Below are 16080 nucleotides of genomic sequence, written 5' to 3'. Positions count from 1 at the left end.
TTTAGGTCACCACCTGGCAAATCAAATCTAAACGAGGCTCTGTGAAGAGATACAAAAAAAGACCTCCCTTCCCTAGGAGTTTAGAAACCAGTGTGCATGTCAACTTGAGAATAGTTACCAATCAATACACCAATAAGCACAAAATCATGGTAGTAAGTGATTATGTAAATGCCCAAGAAAGGCGTAAGCAGAAGGTAGTGAGGATAGAAAGGGGAAACTGCCTGGAAGAAAGGACATGCCCTGAAGGAGGAGAAAGACATGGTCAGGAGAGGTGAAGAGAGTCCTCCAAGAAGAAATGCCATTCAAGAAACACTAATTAATTACACAGTCTACACTGAGAAACTGAAACAGGGATGGACTGAATGACATAAAAGAAAACGAATGGTTTCTCCAGTGGGTGAGGTATCTGGACATGCTGCAGTAATGTATTATCAATAGAACTCTAAATTCAAAACCTTGGTAATATCTTTTTATTCTCAGACACCCCCAAACCTAACACTGTCTTAGGAATTCTATCATTTCTTCCTGAGAACACCATTTCTTGAAGAACTGAGGCACAAAATTACTAGGTAATTTCAAGCTGACCCTATGCTCTGATTCAAGGATATTTATCTAGACATCAACACTGCAAAGAGAGTCCAAAATTCTGTACAACATATTCTGTAGGGAGTATGTTGGAAGCATGCTAAATAAAGCCTTAAAATACAAGTAAGCAGAATGTCTATGTTAGTAAAATGACTTACTTTGAGATGTTTATATAAGCAATAGCCACAGGACAAAACGAGTTCAATCTAGGGCTAAGCAGAGTTATGATGGTGAAGTGGAGAGTGAAGCCAGGGTTGGCTAGAAATATTTCAAGTTCTATCACATCATTCAGCAGCCACGAGACAGAGAAGACAACCCAAACACACACCTGAACCTGGGAATCAAAAATTTTATCAACTGCCTTCAAAATATCCTAACATTCATTTGGCTAAGCCTATGATGGGTTCGTTTAACCAATTTGGACCCATGAAATAGAATCAAAGAACAATATCCACATGTACCCAGAGAACAGGAAAGGAAACTCAGGAGCAGGAATCAGCAATACCCAAATCTATGCTAGTGGCTGCTCCCTGTGGGAAGAGGTGTCACTTCATTTGGAAGAAGCTCTTGAACTCCCTCAATTTCCTTTCTCTTTCTGTTGGCTAAAGGAAGAAAGTAGAAAGTCATTATTAGAGCTCAGGACACTTAAATGAAAGCCAGGAACCTGTTTCTAAGGGGCTCATTTGCATGCATTCCTGTGTGTGAAGCCATAGTTAAATAAGGAATCCAAAGGGAAATAGAAAAATCGGTGGCAGAAAACTTCCTGAAACAGAGTTCAGTGCAGGGACATATCAAGTCTGATTATTTCGGAAAGAAGAGGTTTTATCATCAGACGCAACAAATAACGAATGCCTGCCTTTGATCGTGCTCCACCTCTGGGCAAGTCACTTGATCAAATGCTTCTTCAGAGGTGCTGAATTGCACTGCTGGGACACACTCAGCAAATGTCAAATTGTGCCCTGTCTTCAATGTCCAATCTCTTTACCTCAATTGGCTAGAGTGCCTGAATTTTCCACAACAAAAACCTATTGGTGAACATAATGGTAGACCAAGTAAGGTACACGGCATGGAAGCAGGCAATCTGTAGATGAAAGAGACATTCACTTTACAACTTAAAAAAAAAAAAATTACTTTCACAATGAAACGACTCTTCACATTTCTGGGTATACAGCAAGCAATCAAAGACCTTTCAAAGCACATGATTACATGATCTCTTATTGCCCAATTTATAAATTGATATTCTATTTCTCTTGTTTCTGCAATTGCTTCTCCTTTTAAAGAATAATTCCCCAAAATGGAAAAATCATGACTATTTATTTAAAGTAGCCTCCATGTCCACTGCGGAGCCCGGCGTGGTGCTTGAACCCACAACTCTCGAGATCAAGAGTTGGACAACTCAACCAACAGAGCCACCCCGGTACCCCCAAATTGTAACACTTTAATACAAATATAAAATGAACACAGCAAATATTTATTTTAATCCACTAATTAATGAGGCACCCAAGAAGATACTAAACTATTCAAAAGAGAATCCGAAGACCACATATATATAAGGCAACCAGATGCTGAAATGAATTGACTGAAGATGCAAAACCGTAGAGTAAAATTACAGAGTGAAAATGTAACATTTGAAATAATTTCTTTTACAGGGTGGAAATCAACCATGTTGTATGTACAGGACCATATTTGTACAAGCAGGAAATCATCTGCATCATCACATCAGGCCTTCACAAGTTAAACTCTCCCTGCAGAGGTGCAAGACTGCCTGGCCACAAAGGAGCAGACCCCGACAGAATCAGATAACCCCAAGGGGTTGACCAGGCAGAGCCCAGAATTCCTCTGAAAGAATACCGAGTAATTTTTGTGCCTGTCCCAAAGTCTTTAACAATTTCTCCTGATACTCCCAACTAATGGAGATGAGATACTATGTCCTAAATTTAGTGCCCTATGGTGCAAAATGAAGAAACAAACAAACAAAACTTACCCTGCTAACAAAACCATGCACACAGACATAATAAAAGGAACAGAACTGAGTGGAAGAGTGGATTTAAATTTGTAAAAGGAGGTACCTTAAACATAACCATCACTAACTATGGTAAACACTGAAATATAATCTTGAAATAACTCCAGCATTTCTTTCCAGGTTTCACTGAGAAACTCATTCAGTCTGAGAAAGACTTCTCTCCTCTGCCCACTGAGCATAAATGCTTTCAAATTTTGTTAGAAGGAGAAGGGGATACCCCTGCAGTTCTGGGGAGTTTGAACAGAGAGCTTCAAAAACAAGAACAACTGGCCACAAAGGACTACTATGGCTGAAAGAACAATGGACAAAAAGACAGTGAAGCAATGCCCTCAACTGTCAAGGAGAGCAACTAGCTGAAACAAACTCCCCCAACACAGTCAAGGTCACCTTAACAACATCCAGCTCTGGAGGGGAGGAGTGGGGAAGAGAGGAAAAAGTTAAAAAGAAAAGAAGACACCCCATCCATCTTAGCAGCTAAGAAACTTCCAGAGCAGCTGCCACTTGGGAATCACAGGTACCTTGTGCCACAGGGCTGCAGTACGTGTTTCTGTGCTGCGAGAATCCAACACAAGGAACTGCATGCTGCAGTCCGCTTGAAGTTTAAGAACCTTGAGTGGGGACGGAGGAAGAAGGGAACTGAGGAGCAAGATCTTCCCCCAGATTAGCAACATCTTAAACTTTGAAATATACAGGAGCGATGAAAGAAAACAACCACAAGAACCCATCACCATTATATATCATGGCTTCCCCACAAGGGGCTACCATATTTATGGAGCACATCATGCTTGCCCTAGAGAGCAAGGTCAGCAGCCAGTGAGAGTTCCTATGGGATTTCTCCAGGGTGGCAAATGCACAGCCCAGCCTTTGGGCCAGTGGCGATGGTGTGAATGGAGCTCTAGCGCTGAGCAACCCTCCAGGTCACAGAAGCCCACCACGCAGAAACCACAGGCTTTGGCCTTGTGTAATTGGTACAAAAGGGACATCAGAACTAGACTGGAGGCTAAGAAAGAGTAAGAGAGGGAAGCGCTATTAAAACAACAAAACAACAAACAAAAAATGAGCAATGGTGCCATTAAGGTACGGTGATTAGAAAGGTGGCTGAAAATAACTACAGACTAATGAAAGAGACCATATACATACGTGGGCCAGAAGACATGGAAAAGGAAACCAATTTCACATTGACCTAACTTACAAAGCCTCTAGGTGATGGTATGGTTTTCACCCTCTTTGCACTTACAGGGCAAACCAGTTTTAAGTTCCCTTTAGCCAAAAAGGATATTATTACTTAACTCTTCCAGGGAGGCCCAGTCATGGGGGAGTTAGGGAAAGAGAACTTCTGTAAAGGGGCTAGAGCCTCAAGCAAAAGGAGGATAGCTTAAATACCCCCAGGAAAAGAGGACAATACAAATACAAGAAAGCATTGGAAAATTAGGAGCCGAAGGAAAAGGTCAGGAGAAAATGCTAGAGAAAAATCCCATTTCCTTATTTATTTTTGAATATATTTATTTATTTGAGAGAGAGAGAACATGCGGGGGTTGCGGGGGTGGGGTGGGGTGGGGGGGCAGAGAGAAAGTGTGAAGCAGAATCAGCAAGGAGCACACGAGCTGGACCTCAGGACCCCGAGAAGATGACCTGAGCCAAAACCAAGAGTCAGATGCCTAACTAACTGTGCCACCCAGGCACCCCTATTTATTTATTTTAAAGAAACACTTCGAGCCTTTATGTCTGCAAGTTAGCATCTTACTGGTCAATTCAACAATATATACATTTTGTGATATACTAGAGCAAGAGGGACCCCAAATTTGAAATTTGACCTTCTACTTCCTACCCTCAGAGCTAGTCTTTGGATCACTCCAAGCTCTGCTTTAAGGAAATTCTTAGCAATAATACTACACATGTCCAATAAAATCATCATGGAGAGGTTACGAGAAAGTTCCCATGTAACAAGAGCAAGGAACCAAAGTCCAAGTGAACACAGCAGCAGTGAACAGAAAAGATGACACAGGGATTTATTGACGGCAAGGAAGGAAAGCAAGCAGCAGCAGAATTAATAGAGGAGCTGGGGTGCCTGGGTGGCTCAGTTGGTTAAGCAGTTGCCTTCAGCTCAGGTCTTGATCCCAGGATCCTGGGATCAAGCCCCACATCAGGATCCCTGATCAGCGTAGAGCCTGCTTCTTCCTCTCCCTCTGTCTGCCTCTCTGCCTATTTGTGATCTCTATCTCTCTGTCAAATAAATAACTAAAATCTTAAAAAAAAAAAAACACACACCCAAAACTCAAAAAACAAACAAACAAAAAACAAAACAGAGGAGCTGCACAACTCTGTATCACGAAGTGGCAGAGATGTTCAGACAAGGGAAACTCCATCTGAGGGACCTAAAGAAGCATGAGTAGACAGGACAGGCTGTTGGCCCTGGCTCTGTCCTCTTGCACTGCTGGCAACAAACAAAGTCTCTAACTCCTCACACACCAGGAAAGAAAGAACAGACACAACGGGCAATAGGGGAAGAGTAAAACAGATAGTGTGACTCACTGAGTACTACTCACGCACCAACAGAAAAGGAAGGAGTGGAGGGGGCACAGGAAGAAGTCAGCCCGTGCCGGCTGCAACCTGAGGAGTGGGCAGCTCCTCAGAACAGTAATTGATTTGTCTGATTTACCAGAACAGTAAGCCACGCACCAGCCCCATTTTATTGCCTGTTTTACATTCTATATCTGCAGGAGATCGTATTTATTACAGAACAGACTACAGCAAAAACAATAATAAACCCAAGATAAGAAACAGCCTTATATTCCACTGACACGCACATTCCAACTTTTGTTTGCGCACATTCCAACTTTTGTTTGCCGGTGAGGGAGGGAGTGGAGACTGGATCGAGGAAAAACAAACCCCGCTAAGAATAAAAATGTGAATCTATTTAGTGAAGCAGTCACCACAGAACCATCCTCCAAATCAAATCAGATCTAGTGCCAAGTCTGTCAAAATCTTAGTTGGTTTCAAATTCATAGGAACACCCTGGCCTAAAGGGAAACCAGATGATTATAGAAAAGACAAACAATGACCAGTACTAAAAATATTCCAATCTCTTCACCTTGAAAAATCAGAAATAAAGGAAATTATTAACTTCTTCAGGATCCAAATCACCAGACTGGCAGTACTTTTTTCCTTAGTGGTTACCCTGAGAACAGATGCAGAAGATGCAGAAAAGCCAGGGTTACCAAACCCCTATTCGAAAGGTGGGGTCCACTCGGTCGGTGTTACACACAAATGCTTTATGGAAAACACCACATTCAGCGGAAACCAGTGGCAAAAATCATCTATGTTAACAAGAAAACAACAGAGAAAAGAACCACCCAAAAGTTGGGAGCTAACAACATTTCTGAAAAATCAAAACCTGTCAGAAGCTGACAATATGGGACGTGGTACCATAGGCTTTAATGGCAGAGCCGAACACAAAGCGAAAACACATGTCGAGTAACCCATACATCCAGTCCAGTCCCGGGAAGCCAATGAATGTATATGAAAAGGCCTCCCTGTTCCACTGCCCAGAGGCTAGCCTCTCCCTCTCTTCCCAAAGCAGGTGCTCTTCCTCTATCTCCTGTGCTGGGATACACTCCCTTCCTAACACAGAAGTCAGCCATGCAGGCCTTAACACTTGCTAAGGCTCCACACCAGGCCTTTTAAGGCACTCTTGACCTTTACACAGTGAAATCATCTTTGAAGAGATATGGACAATGGGAAGAGACTCAACCCTAAGAGAGGAGATATGGACAATGGGAAGAGACTCAAACCCTAAACGTTGTTCTAGGCCATTAAGCCTAGAACAAATTACATCCACGACATAAGATCTTCTATATAGCATATTTCTTGAGTGTGTTTAGGAGACCAAAGTGTGATCTCTTTTCTTTTCTTCTTATGTCTTTTCTTTTTATTCCAAGGACATATATTGGGATGACAAGAGGCATTATGCATAAATACTGGTCTACACTAAGTTATTCTGGCCACATATTGCATATCCCATCAGCTCAACAAACACTTCCATTTATCATGACCTACACCCGACAGGAGGAACAATGAACTGGGGAAAGACCCAGTTAAGAAAGAAAGAAAGAAAGAAAGAAAGAAAGAAAGAAAGAAAGAAAGAAAGAAGACTCAGAAAGTTTTATAAATCCATTATGAATGTGTGTATTTCATTGTTCTTATTGGGGGTATTTGGTCTTCATCTGCCTGTTAAATGATTTGCCTGTCTGATCCCACACACTCACCTGTCCCCTGGACAGTAACATTGCCAGAATGCTGCAAGAAGCCAAAAAGCCATAAACGGCACAAGGGAGCCCAACACACACATACTTAACACAACAGTGTGACAGAAAGAAGCGGGGGTTAGAAGCAGGGAGACAAAGTTCTTCTATTACAGAGGGCACTTAAAAAAAAAAAAAAAAAGAGAGAGAGCCTGAGGAGCTGAATCATGTGTGATGGAGGTAGACAAGGTCACTCTGACATCTATTTAAATGGAACAGCTTTTTCACTTTCTCTCTCCCACTTGTTCAAGCTTTCCTTGTTTATTTATGTGATAACTGAGGGAGATTTAACTCACATGTATTTTTAAATACCAGAAGAGCAAACCAATTCTCCAAAATCAAGACAGAAAGGAGAATAAAGAAATGTATGAAAATGAGCTATAGCTGGGGAAGGAGGAGAGAAAAATAGGAAGAAAAAAATTGAAAATAAGTTTCATAAAGATCATTGCTGCAAAAAGGAATAAAAGACAACACCAAAACACATCAAGGCGTAAGTGGGAGATTCAAAGACAGCAATAGAGCATTAGGAAGCGAGGTTGGTAGGTGCCAGAAGCCCAGCCCCAAGGTGAGGGGGCCTCCATTCAAAAACCTGCTGAGGTCTTCCCCTCCCTGGCAATGGGAAGTCTGAGCAAAAGCACAAACTCCACACGCCAAAAGGCATCCCATTATCCCCAAGGTTTAATTCAGCCTCTAGAAGGCCCTGGAATGCAGACTTGACGTAAGTTTTTGGATGGGCACATCTGGCCCCAGTGTGGAGTCATCAATGTTTTATTTTCCAAAACAGTTATTTACAACTTTCTTCTACCTCCAGTTGAACAGCCAAAGACTTGCCCTTTGATTACTCCACCATCTTTGACAAAAGAATATTAAAGAAAATATTGTAGATAATTGCACAGGAGACAAACGCAGCAATGATCACATATGTCAACGATAACAGGACAAGGTAAACCAGAGGGAAATCAGGCCTATTGCCAGCAAGCCAGGAGTCCCACCTGTTAACGAGGAGCCCTAGCACATCCATCTTGGTCACCTGGGGCTCAAGGGCCATTGGCAATAGGTTTCTGGGCCTCAGAGGAATCTTAGCTACAAAGAATGTGTATCAATGTACCTCACTCATTAAACAGAGGCATGACTTTTTGACAAAAGTCCACTCAATGTAGGGAACACTAATCTGTAGACTGAAGTGATGGGTCAGAGTAAGAAAAGCTCAACAGAATCCCATTGCTTCAAATGAACACGGTACCGCTATACCTGGGCAAGGGACAGCTGGCCAGACACATTTATAATAAGCAATCACAAGGAACAATAAGCAAAGTCTCAGCTAGGCTTGGGAACACAACATAACAAGAAGATAATACACTCTAATCCGTCACTGCTGTGGGCTAGACTGAGCTCTAGAAGCTTTTGTTTATAGAAGCATTTTCTTTTGGGTGACCAAGGCAAGCTCCCTGAATCTCCAAAAGCTAAGATTTACTAGCCCTTTCTCAGTCATCTCCCCAAGGCAATGTGGTCCCCCTTACACATGGCCTGAATCCCCTCCTTAACCATAAGTTACTATGGAGTTGAGATGGATGGTGTGTGTCCCAGGAACAGAGGGTAAACTGAGGAGCCAACAAGCCTTCTCTGGGCCCGGGATCAAAACAACACCTTGGCGGCTCACTCTCCCCTTGGTTGGTTCTGTCTCTCTTTGCAGCAATTGCTGCTGCCCAACACTGTCACTTCCCCTGCCCACCTGCATGCAAGAATTTTTATCAGTTTGGTTCACTGTTACATTCTTAGTGCCTAGAGCAGTTCAGGCACAGTAAGCACTCAAATACTTGCTGAATAAATGAATAAACCTTCTTAACTGACACAGGTATTGTCTTCAGCCAAGAAATCCGAAATATACATGGGTAAAGTCCTATGCACTCAGCTGTCATTCGGACACACCCCTTTGGGGGCTCAGAAATATTTGCACCTTCTATTCCTCTACATCCTCTGTATGTATTAGCTCACAGGGTGGGTGCATGCCTCTCCCTCAGAGATGACCTGAGGAAAAAGAAGCCACTAATTTTTAAGGTTGTCCTAAAATCTACACTTGACCTTTCTCCATTAAGACTTACTAATCACAGTGATAACCAAACAGGGATTTAAAAAGAAGGTAATTTTTTCTTACTATGATTGGGAAGAAGTATCTCTAACTCCTTATAATGAAAGAATGGAAAAGCAGGACAGTTAACAGTTCAGGTGAAGAGACAGGAGGAGGTTTTATGCCCTAGTTTGAATTCTGCTTTCTCAGAATATAAAACAGGATCTCCATAGATGTATAAGCAGTAGCCCTAGAAAAATTCACATTCTGTGTCTGAAAACAAACGAGTTATAGAAAACACATAAGCTTAAGTCCTTTGGTGAATAAGCAGCCAAGCTCCTGGCACCTCTGAGCCACACAGCTCTATTCAGGGACACAACTCACCCCAGATATGTCTGCGACACGGTGGATAGGCACTTCCTTCTTGCTGTGCAATCCTTTGCCATTCTTAATAGCTCTGTAAAGGAAGAAGAAAAAACCTAATTAATATACAAATTACATTAGGAAGGGGTGGGAGGATGGGAAAGGGGTGAGAAGAGAGGTCGTTCAAATTGCACAAGTCACACTGTCATTACACAAGTCACACTGCACACTTCTGAGTAGCCAGTCTCTGCAGGAGCATTCGGTAGAGGGGAGAAGACAAGCCTGTTCTTCTAAGCCCAGGACTGAGTACTAGGCTGCTAGTTTCAGCTAACAGTGTGCCTGGTAATCAGAGAGAGCTCCAGAACTTGTTTCCAAATTAAAGGCATTGTTCCAAGCACAAAAGAAGAATCAGTTGGAAGAGCACACTCCTAAGAAACAGAAGTAATAATGTTTCTTTTCTGCTTTTAATCACATGAAACATTTTAAATGCAAAATATGCAGCTAGTGTTCCAATTCTAATGGAAATAAGTTCCTCCTAGGTAAAAAGATAAGTTGTCCTGAATGAAGAAACACTATACGGAAAAGTCATTTTTAAGAGTGGGGAAAAAATTAGCAAAAACCACGTAACTGACATTAAGCTTCATTTTAAATCAGTTTCAGGTTATAGCCACAGTGGATTTAGCAAGGGATTTGGGGGAACTCTGTCACACATCTGATCACTGGTTGGTTTGCTCCAGTCTCCCATCTTTTATCTCCTAATCCCCTAAGCAGCATCAGTGCGTGTGATCACTCCCCTAACAATAAAGGACAGGAGAATACAACTGATCGGTAATTCACCAAGTCACTACACCGCAAGGTAAGACCTTCCCATGTGCCGCCACACTGCAGACCAAAGCAAGGAACATATTTGAGTTTAGAGAATGAAAAACAGAGATTCAGGGGTGTACCCACTCTCCTGTCTAGCCTTTGGAGAGTTTCTGAATTCCAGACAAAGTGTAAAGAAAATTGCCCAGACCAGGACCAGTATGTTGGACCCTCACACCTCACAGCAGTAGCCACACTTCTACCATAGCGCGCTCATGCTCTTACTTATTAATGGTCAGAAGTAGAGGCCACTACTCTGCAGGGCTTACTTTCAGGTCCTAACTTTCTAAATCAAACTCACATATACCAAATGGAGTGGTATACCAAATGGACTGTACCAGTGCAAAGTGTTACAGTCCTCCTTCTTATATGCTTGGGATATCTCTCACTCAACTAATCTGAAACACCTTCTATTCAGCAATAATTTACTGTCTACTTTCTATTCCATGACAAGGGTAAGAAATGAAAGTACGGATGTTTAATAAGAAAAACAAAGCCAAACAGTCACTCTGATCTGCGCTGCTAACTGATAAAGCAGTTCAGAATTTCTTGAATTCCCATGGTTCTTCCCGAATTCAAATCAAGGCCTTTAGCCTTAGAAATTGCAAGTGGGTCAGAATTCTCCATTTACAATTTAGTCCACTGATTTATTATTCAGGGAATGTGTTAAAAATCAGAGACTAGGGCTAGTTCTCACGGTATGCTGCTATTACCTTGGCATTTACAAACTAATGGCAGAGGATGGAAAGATGACTTCTATGGAAAACCAATGGGTGGAAGCCCGCAACAGACCTGACTCTTCTACCCTGGCCAGGCCTACATCCTGTGCCACCAACAGGCTCTCCTCATTTTGCTACCATAAACTCGAAGGAGCAGCCTTGAGAACAAGAAGCCTCTGTGAGGTGAGCAGCCCTGACTGTAACTTACCTTCCTCCAAGGCGAGGCCTGCTAAGCCTCCTGCAGGTCCTCTGGGGACCTGAAATGCCTACAACCTTATCTTCTTCTAACAACAAGGACAACCAAAATAAACGGACCTGCCCTATAAACAGATGGGTTCATGTGACAGCACTGCTGAACTTGTGGCCTTTCCTGGGACCTGGAGAGCATCTCATAAACTACAGGGAAAAAAGAACAGGCCCTGAGCAGTAAGTCAGAAAACAAAGGTTCTTGAGGCAAACGCAGCGAGGTGATAAACTAAAATTCTGCTTTCTTTTAGTGACCCCAAAGCAGCTCTGTGCCCAGAGCAGAAATCCAAGACTTAGCCAAGATTAAGCATGCTTAAGGGAGAAAAAATAATACCCTAAAACCAGAAAACATGAATTAAAAACCAAAATTCTTTAGAATTAAGCCTTAATAAAAATTTTTTGAGAAAAAGAAAAACTTCTTCATGCTCTACCTTGTTTCTAAAAAGGATACTTTATCAGTCATTTATTTGCATATAGGCATTAAATTTGGAAAAACCTTCAAACACTTTATCTTTTCATACTTAGGACTGATAAATTAGATCAATTTCAGACACATTCAAGAAGCAGCAAGAAAGAAGTATTTTATTATCACAATATCTAAGCAGATGAACAGTTCTCACTGTTCTTAAGAAAACAGAAAAAATTGAAAGAATAATTTATACACACTACATAAAATAATGTCCACCTAGGAAGTGCTCTAAAGGCTAAGTGATACACCGGACCCCAGCGGCTGGGTATGAGGGTTCTCTGAGAAATTGGCTACACGGTCTAATTCAGCGTGGGTCTCCTTCCCTGTGCTGAGGTTGCTTTGGCTGTGGTTCCCAAACTGCTGCAGAAATGACCTGGGAGGCATCTCCGAAAAACCTCCCTCGGCCTGAAGCAAGGCTGATGCCACAGCAACAGCTTCTTCTCAAGAGAGTATCTGGGGGAAGTACCCAGTATAGAAATCCATGCATTTAGCTCGAAGAGGAAAGGAGCGAGCACCAAGAGTGGCAGGCTTGCTGTCGTTCTTTGCCAAAGGAAATAGAATATACATCTTGTTCCAGGACTCTAAGGATATGTAACATGACTGCCTACTAACTGTTGTATAAATGGTAAATAAAGTGGAGATCCAAAGTCTGCTGCTTTGTCACTACTTCTCAGTGGGGGCCCCTGCATTTTATGTAACCATGTTTCCCTGGGTTTGGGAATCTGGGAGGCCTGGGAGGCCAGTCAGGTAGCAGTGTGCTTCCACTGACACCCGCACCACAGAGCAAATACCTGACCCCCCCTCCCCACACTCCCTCCCCTCCCTGCAGGCTGCAACCACAGCTCAACATCCTTTTTCATTAGGCAAGGAATGAAACTCCTGACTTCTAAACTTCTCCTGCTGTGTCTGCTTAATAGCTGCTTTCTCACAAAAGCAGGCTGGTGCTCAGGCCAGCCAGGAGAAAGGAAGCAGTGGGGCAGAACACAGCCTGCTTCTCTCAGAACCTTCGTCTCCAGGAAGCAGCTGTGTAAAGATGGCAAAGTCAAGAGGTGTCAATAATGGACCGAAATCACCACCAGACAGGAAAAGTGAGTATATGTCCACCTAAATACACAAAGGGGTAACAGGGCAGAAGAAGGATAAAAACTCAGCTTTCTACGTTACTTCTAGAAGCATCTAGAAGCCACTGTGTGGGAAAGGAATACCATTCCAATCACTGGAAAACACTTTTCTCTCTTTAAAGTTTGAAACTGTCATGTATGGAATGCTACTGTCTCCCCAATTGAAGTTAAAACATGAACTTTGCAAAGACAGGTAAGAACACTGTTTACACGAGATTACCTCCACTGCCTCAACACCACAGGACTAGAATCTTTGCATTCTCAATGCCAAGGAATAGAGTTTGCTCTAAGGATTTAAGGTCCCTTGCTCAGGCAGTAAAACCTAAGGACCAAGCTTCTCCAAGGCACCATTAATGTACAACAGTTCATCTTGTGCCAACGAACATACCGTAGTCTTTTTTTTAGATTTATCTTTCAATTTTTATTATTATATTTTAGGCCACGGTCTTAAATCCAATTCAGTGATGGTAAATTGTTATTCTCAATATTTACTTTTGAGCGATTACAAAGAAAGCCTAAGGCTTTATAGTTAGATCCAACCTGGCCCAATCATAGAACAGTGATCAGGAATTCTTACCCTGGGGATGTAGGTGAGCTTCACACTTGGGATCCTGGGAGTTATCTATAAACTACCCTAAAATGACAGAATCACCCATGGGAATTTTGGGGGGGAATAGGAGCTTCCAACAGGGTTTCATAAGAACTACTTTCATACACTAAAGAGATCTAAAGAAAGCCAAGTGATGGAAAGCAGAAGTTGCATACGGGGTGAGAGGCAAGGGAGGATGTAGAGCTGAGGTCGGAGATCCTGAATCCACAATTTCCACTTAACAATACTTTCTTGTATCTAGGAACCAAAATGTCCCTTAATTGCTTCTGTTTCATCACCTACATCCAATATTTTCTCCCTTCCTAACTGTATTCATGTGGCCTTCTGGTAACTCTACTGGGCCAGGCCCTCCCCAGGTTATTTCAAGATAACATCAGGAAGTTTTTAATTAAACTCACTCAATCCCTTTTGATACTGCACATCACGTTGATTTGACACTGCACATGCTGTTGCATGACTTATCCATAAAAATCTGTTATTTTGTTGACCTACTTTTATACCCAAAACAAAGACCATCAGCCTGTGACATCAAGTGAAATATACAATGCTTGGTTTTCATGGGCCTCTACCATATGGTCCCAATTTATGTCCTCACATAATTTCCATATTGCTCCTTTCAATCCAACTAGGCCCACTGTCTCCATGTGACCTCTGCGTAAGTTATTCATTACAGGTGCCTAGCCCGGTGCAAACTATAGAATGAAAAGAGTCATAGTGTATCCACAGCAACAACCTCACCACAATCATATCAGTGATCATTTCAGGAATACTTAACCTGGGGTCATAGGTAGACTGCAGTTTGTATGCTGGACGTCTCTATGAACTATACTTTGAAATGATAGCAAAATCATATTCTCATATATATAATCATTTTCTTTCACCTATATGTCAGTGTTTGTGTATCATTCAGTTCAGCAGGCAATTATGAAATGTAATGCACTACTTTCAAAGTTCACTACATGTTACTCTTTATTTCTTATAGGTAGAGTCTTTGAGGGTTAGGATTCTGTCCTTAATATTTATTATGGTGTTTAACACAGAAGCTATGTTCACCTAAGTTCTATAACTCAGGGTCATCTGGTTCGATAATGGTATGCCAAGTAAAGTTGGGCAAATGACGAGACAGACTAATGCGGAATGCTGAAAATACTTCCGACTGGAGACACGGGTAATGCCCAAGTGTCTGCAGCACAGGAGAGTGGGGCTTGCTGGCTCTCTTGGATACAGTTTCATGATCTATGCTCCAGTTCTTAGGCACCTTGGTTTTGCTATTTGGGATGGTGCAAAGCAGAGGAGCATAGAGCCTGGCCTCTGAGCAGAAGTAGACATACGTTAAGGACTAAAGGAGATGGGCAACAACAGGAATGGCAGGGAGTGGGGGCAAAGCTTTGACCACCAATGAAATAAACAACAAAACAGAACAAAGTGGCAGGATAATATGGAACTCCTACTAGACAGCACAGGATAGATGACTGAGGGGAAAGGAAAACCAAAGAAAAGGTTAAAAAACAGAATAAAGAGTAAATAACTTGCTAAACTTCTAAAGTACCTCTCATTGTGTTTCAGGTCACATTGATGAATACAGTGTTTCAGCATGAACCAAATATAGATATCAATGAAACACAGCAGCAATAAGCAATCCCTTCGGCCCTTCTACCGGTTCCTTGGCAGCTGGAGGAAGCAATAGGGTCCCGATGCTCAGAAAGTCAGATACAGAGCAGGCACAGGTGCACAATGGTAGATGGGGATGCTAAGATTGTGCAGCTGGATTTTCAATGAAATCAGAATTACTGATAAGGAAGACAGAAAAGATGGACTGGAAATGAGAAAATGAATCCTACGGTCAAGGGAAGGTAGGTGGACTAATGAGTCAGATAGGTATTATGAGGCAATAAAGCAAATTAACAAAGAACCCTAAGCCATCATCCCATCTAAAACTAATATAAGAAACCAAGACACGTGCTATTGTGCCAGGTGTGACAACACATCAGCAGTGTTTAGGAAAGGGTGAATGTGGGGGGGAGGGCAGGACAGATTGTGAGCTCTATGGCAGACAACTACTAGGAAAGAAGTACCCCACTGCTAGATTGATGGGAAACACAAGTAAACTTCACTGGCCCAGATTAGGACCAAAGGACTATCATTGCTGTGTAGTCTAAAGCCTTTTTGAGAGGACAAGGCCTCAAGAAAGGTGAGATCGGAAGCAACGATAGCCCCAATGACCTTGTTTTTTATAATTATCCATGTTTTGAACACAAAGACAATACATGGTCATCAGAAAAAAAAAAAAAAAAAAAACCCAAAAGCAAAAACAACAACAAAAAACACATGCCTGGGTGGCATGGTTGGTTAAGCACCTGTCTTCGGCTCAGGTTATGATCCCAGAGTCCTGGGATGGAGTTACATGTCGGGCTCCCTGCTCTGCAAGGAGTCTGCTTCTCTTTCTGCCCCTCCTCCTACTCGTTCTCTCAATCTCTCTCTCTCTCTCAAATAAATAAAATTTTTAAAAAAGAAGAAGAAATAGTGGTGAAACAATGACCCATGATTTTATTCTGAAGCCTCACTAACAGAATTTCTAAGCACTTATACACATACAGCCGTCCACCTATACTTTAAGAAAACTGCGGAATAGTTCTGTAGTATCTTTTTTTCTGCTAGCAATGATAATTAAATGAATGCTTCCTTATGTTATTAATTTTTACATCATTCTA

The 16080-nt window shown here is 42.1% G+C and overlaps 1 protein-coding gene across 1 annotated transcript in view; it reads right to left on the bottom strand.

The window, feature by feature from the left end:
• SND1 (staphylococcal nuclease and tudor domain containing 1) overlaps window positions 1-16080 on the bottom strand; it is a 411934-nt gene that overhangs the window by 162719 nt on the left and 233135 nt on the right. The window contains exon 14 of the mRNA XM_004741837.3: window positions 9362-9434. Coding sequence (XP_004741894.1) covers window positions 9362-9434 — 73 coding nt within the window. The remainder of the gene's footprint in view (window positions 1-9361; window positions 9435-16080) is intronic.

Source organism: Mustela putorius, unplaced genomic scaffold (assembly GCF_011764305.1).
Source record: "Mustela putorius furo isolate JIRA1106 unplaced genomic scaffold, ASM1176430v1.1 tig00003845_pilon_pilon_pilon, whole genome shotgun sequence".
Lineage (NCBI taxonomy): Eukaryota > Metazoa > Chordata > Mammalia > Carnivora > Mustelidae > Mustela > Mustela putorius.
Note: the sequence above shows the minus strand (reverse complement) of the source record. Positions and strands in the feature narration are given on the sequence as shown.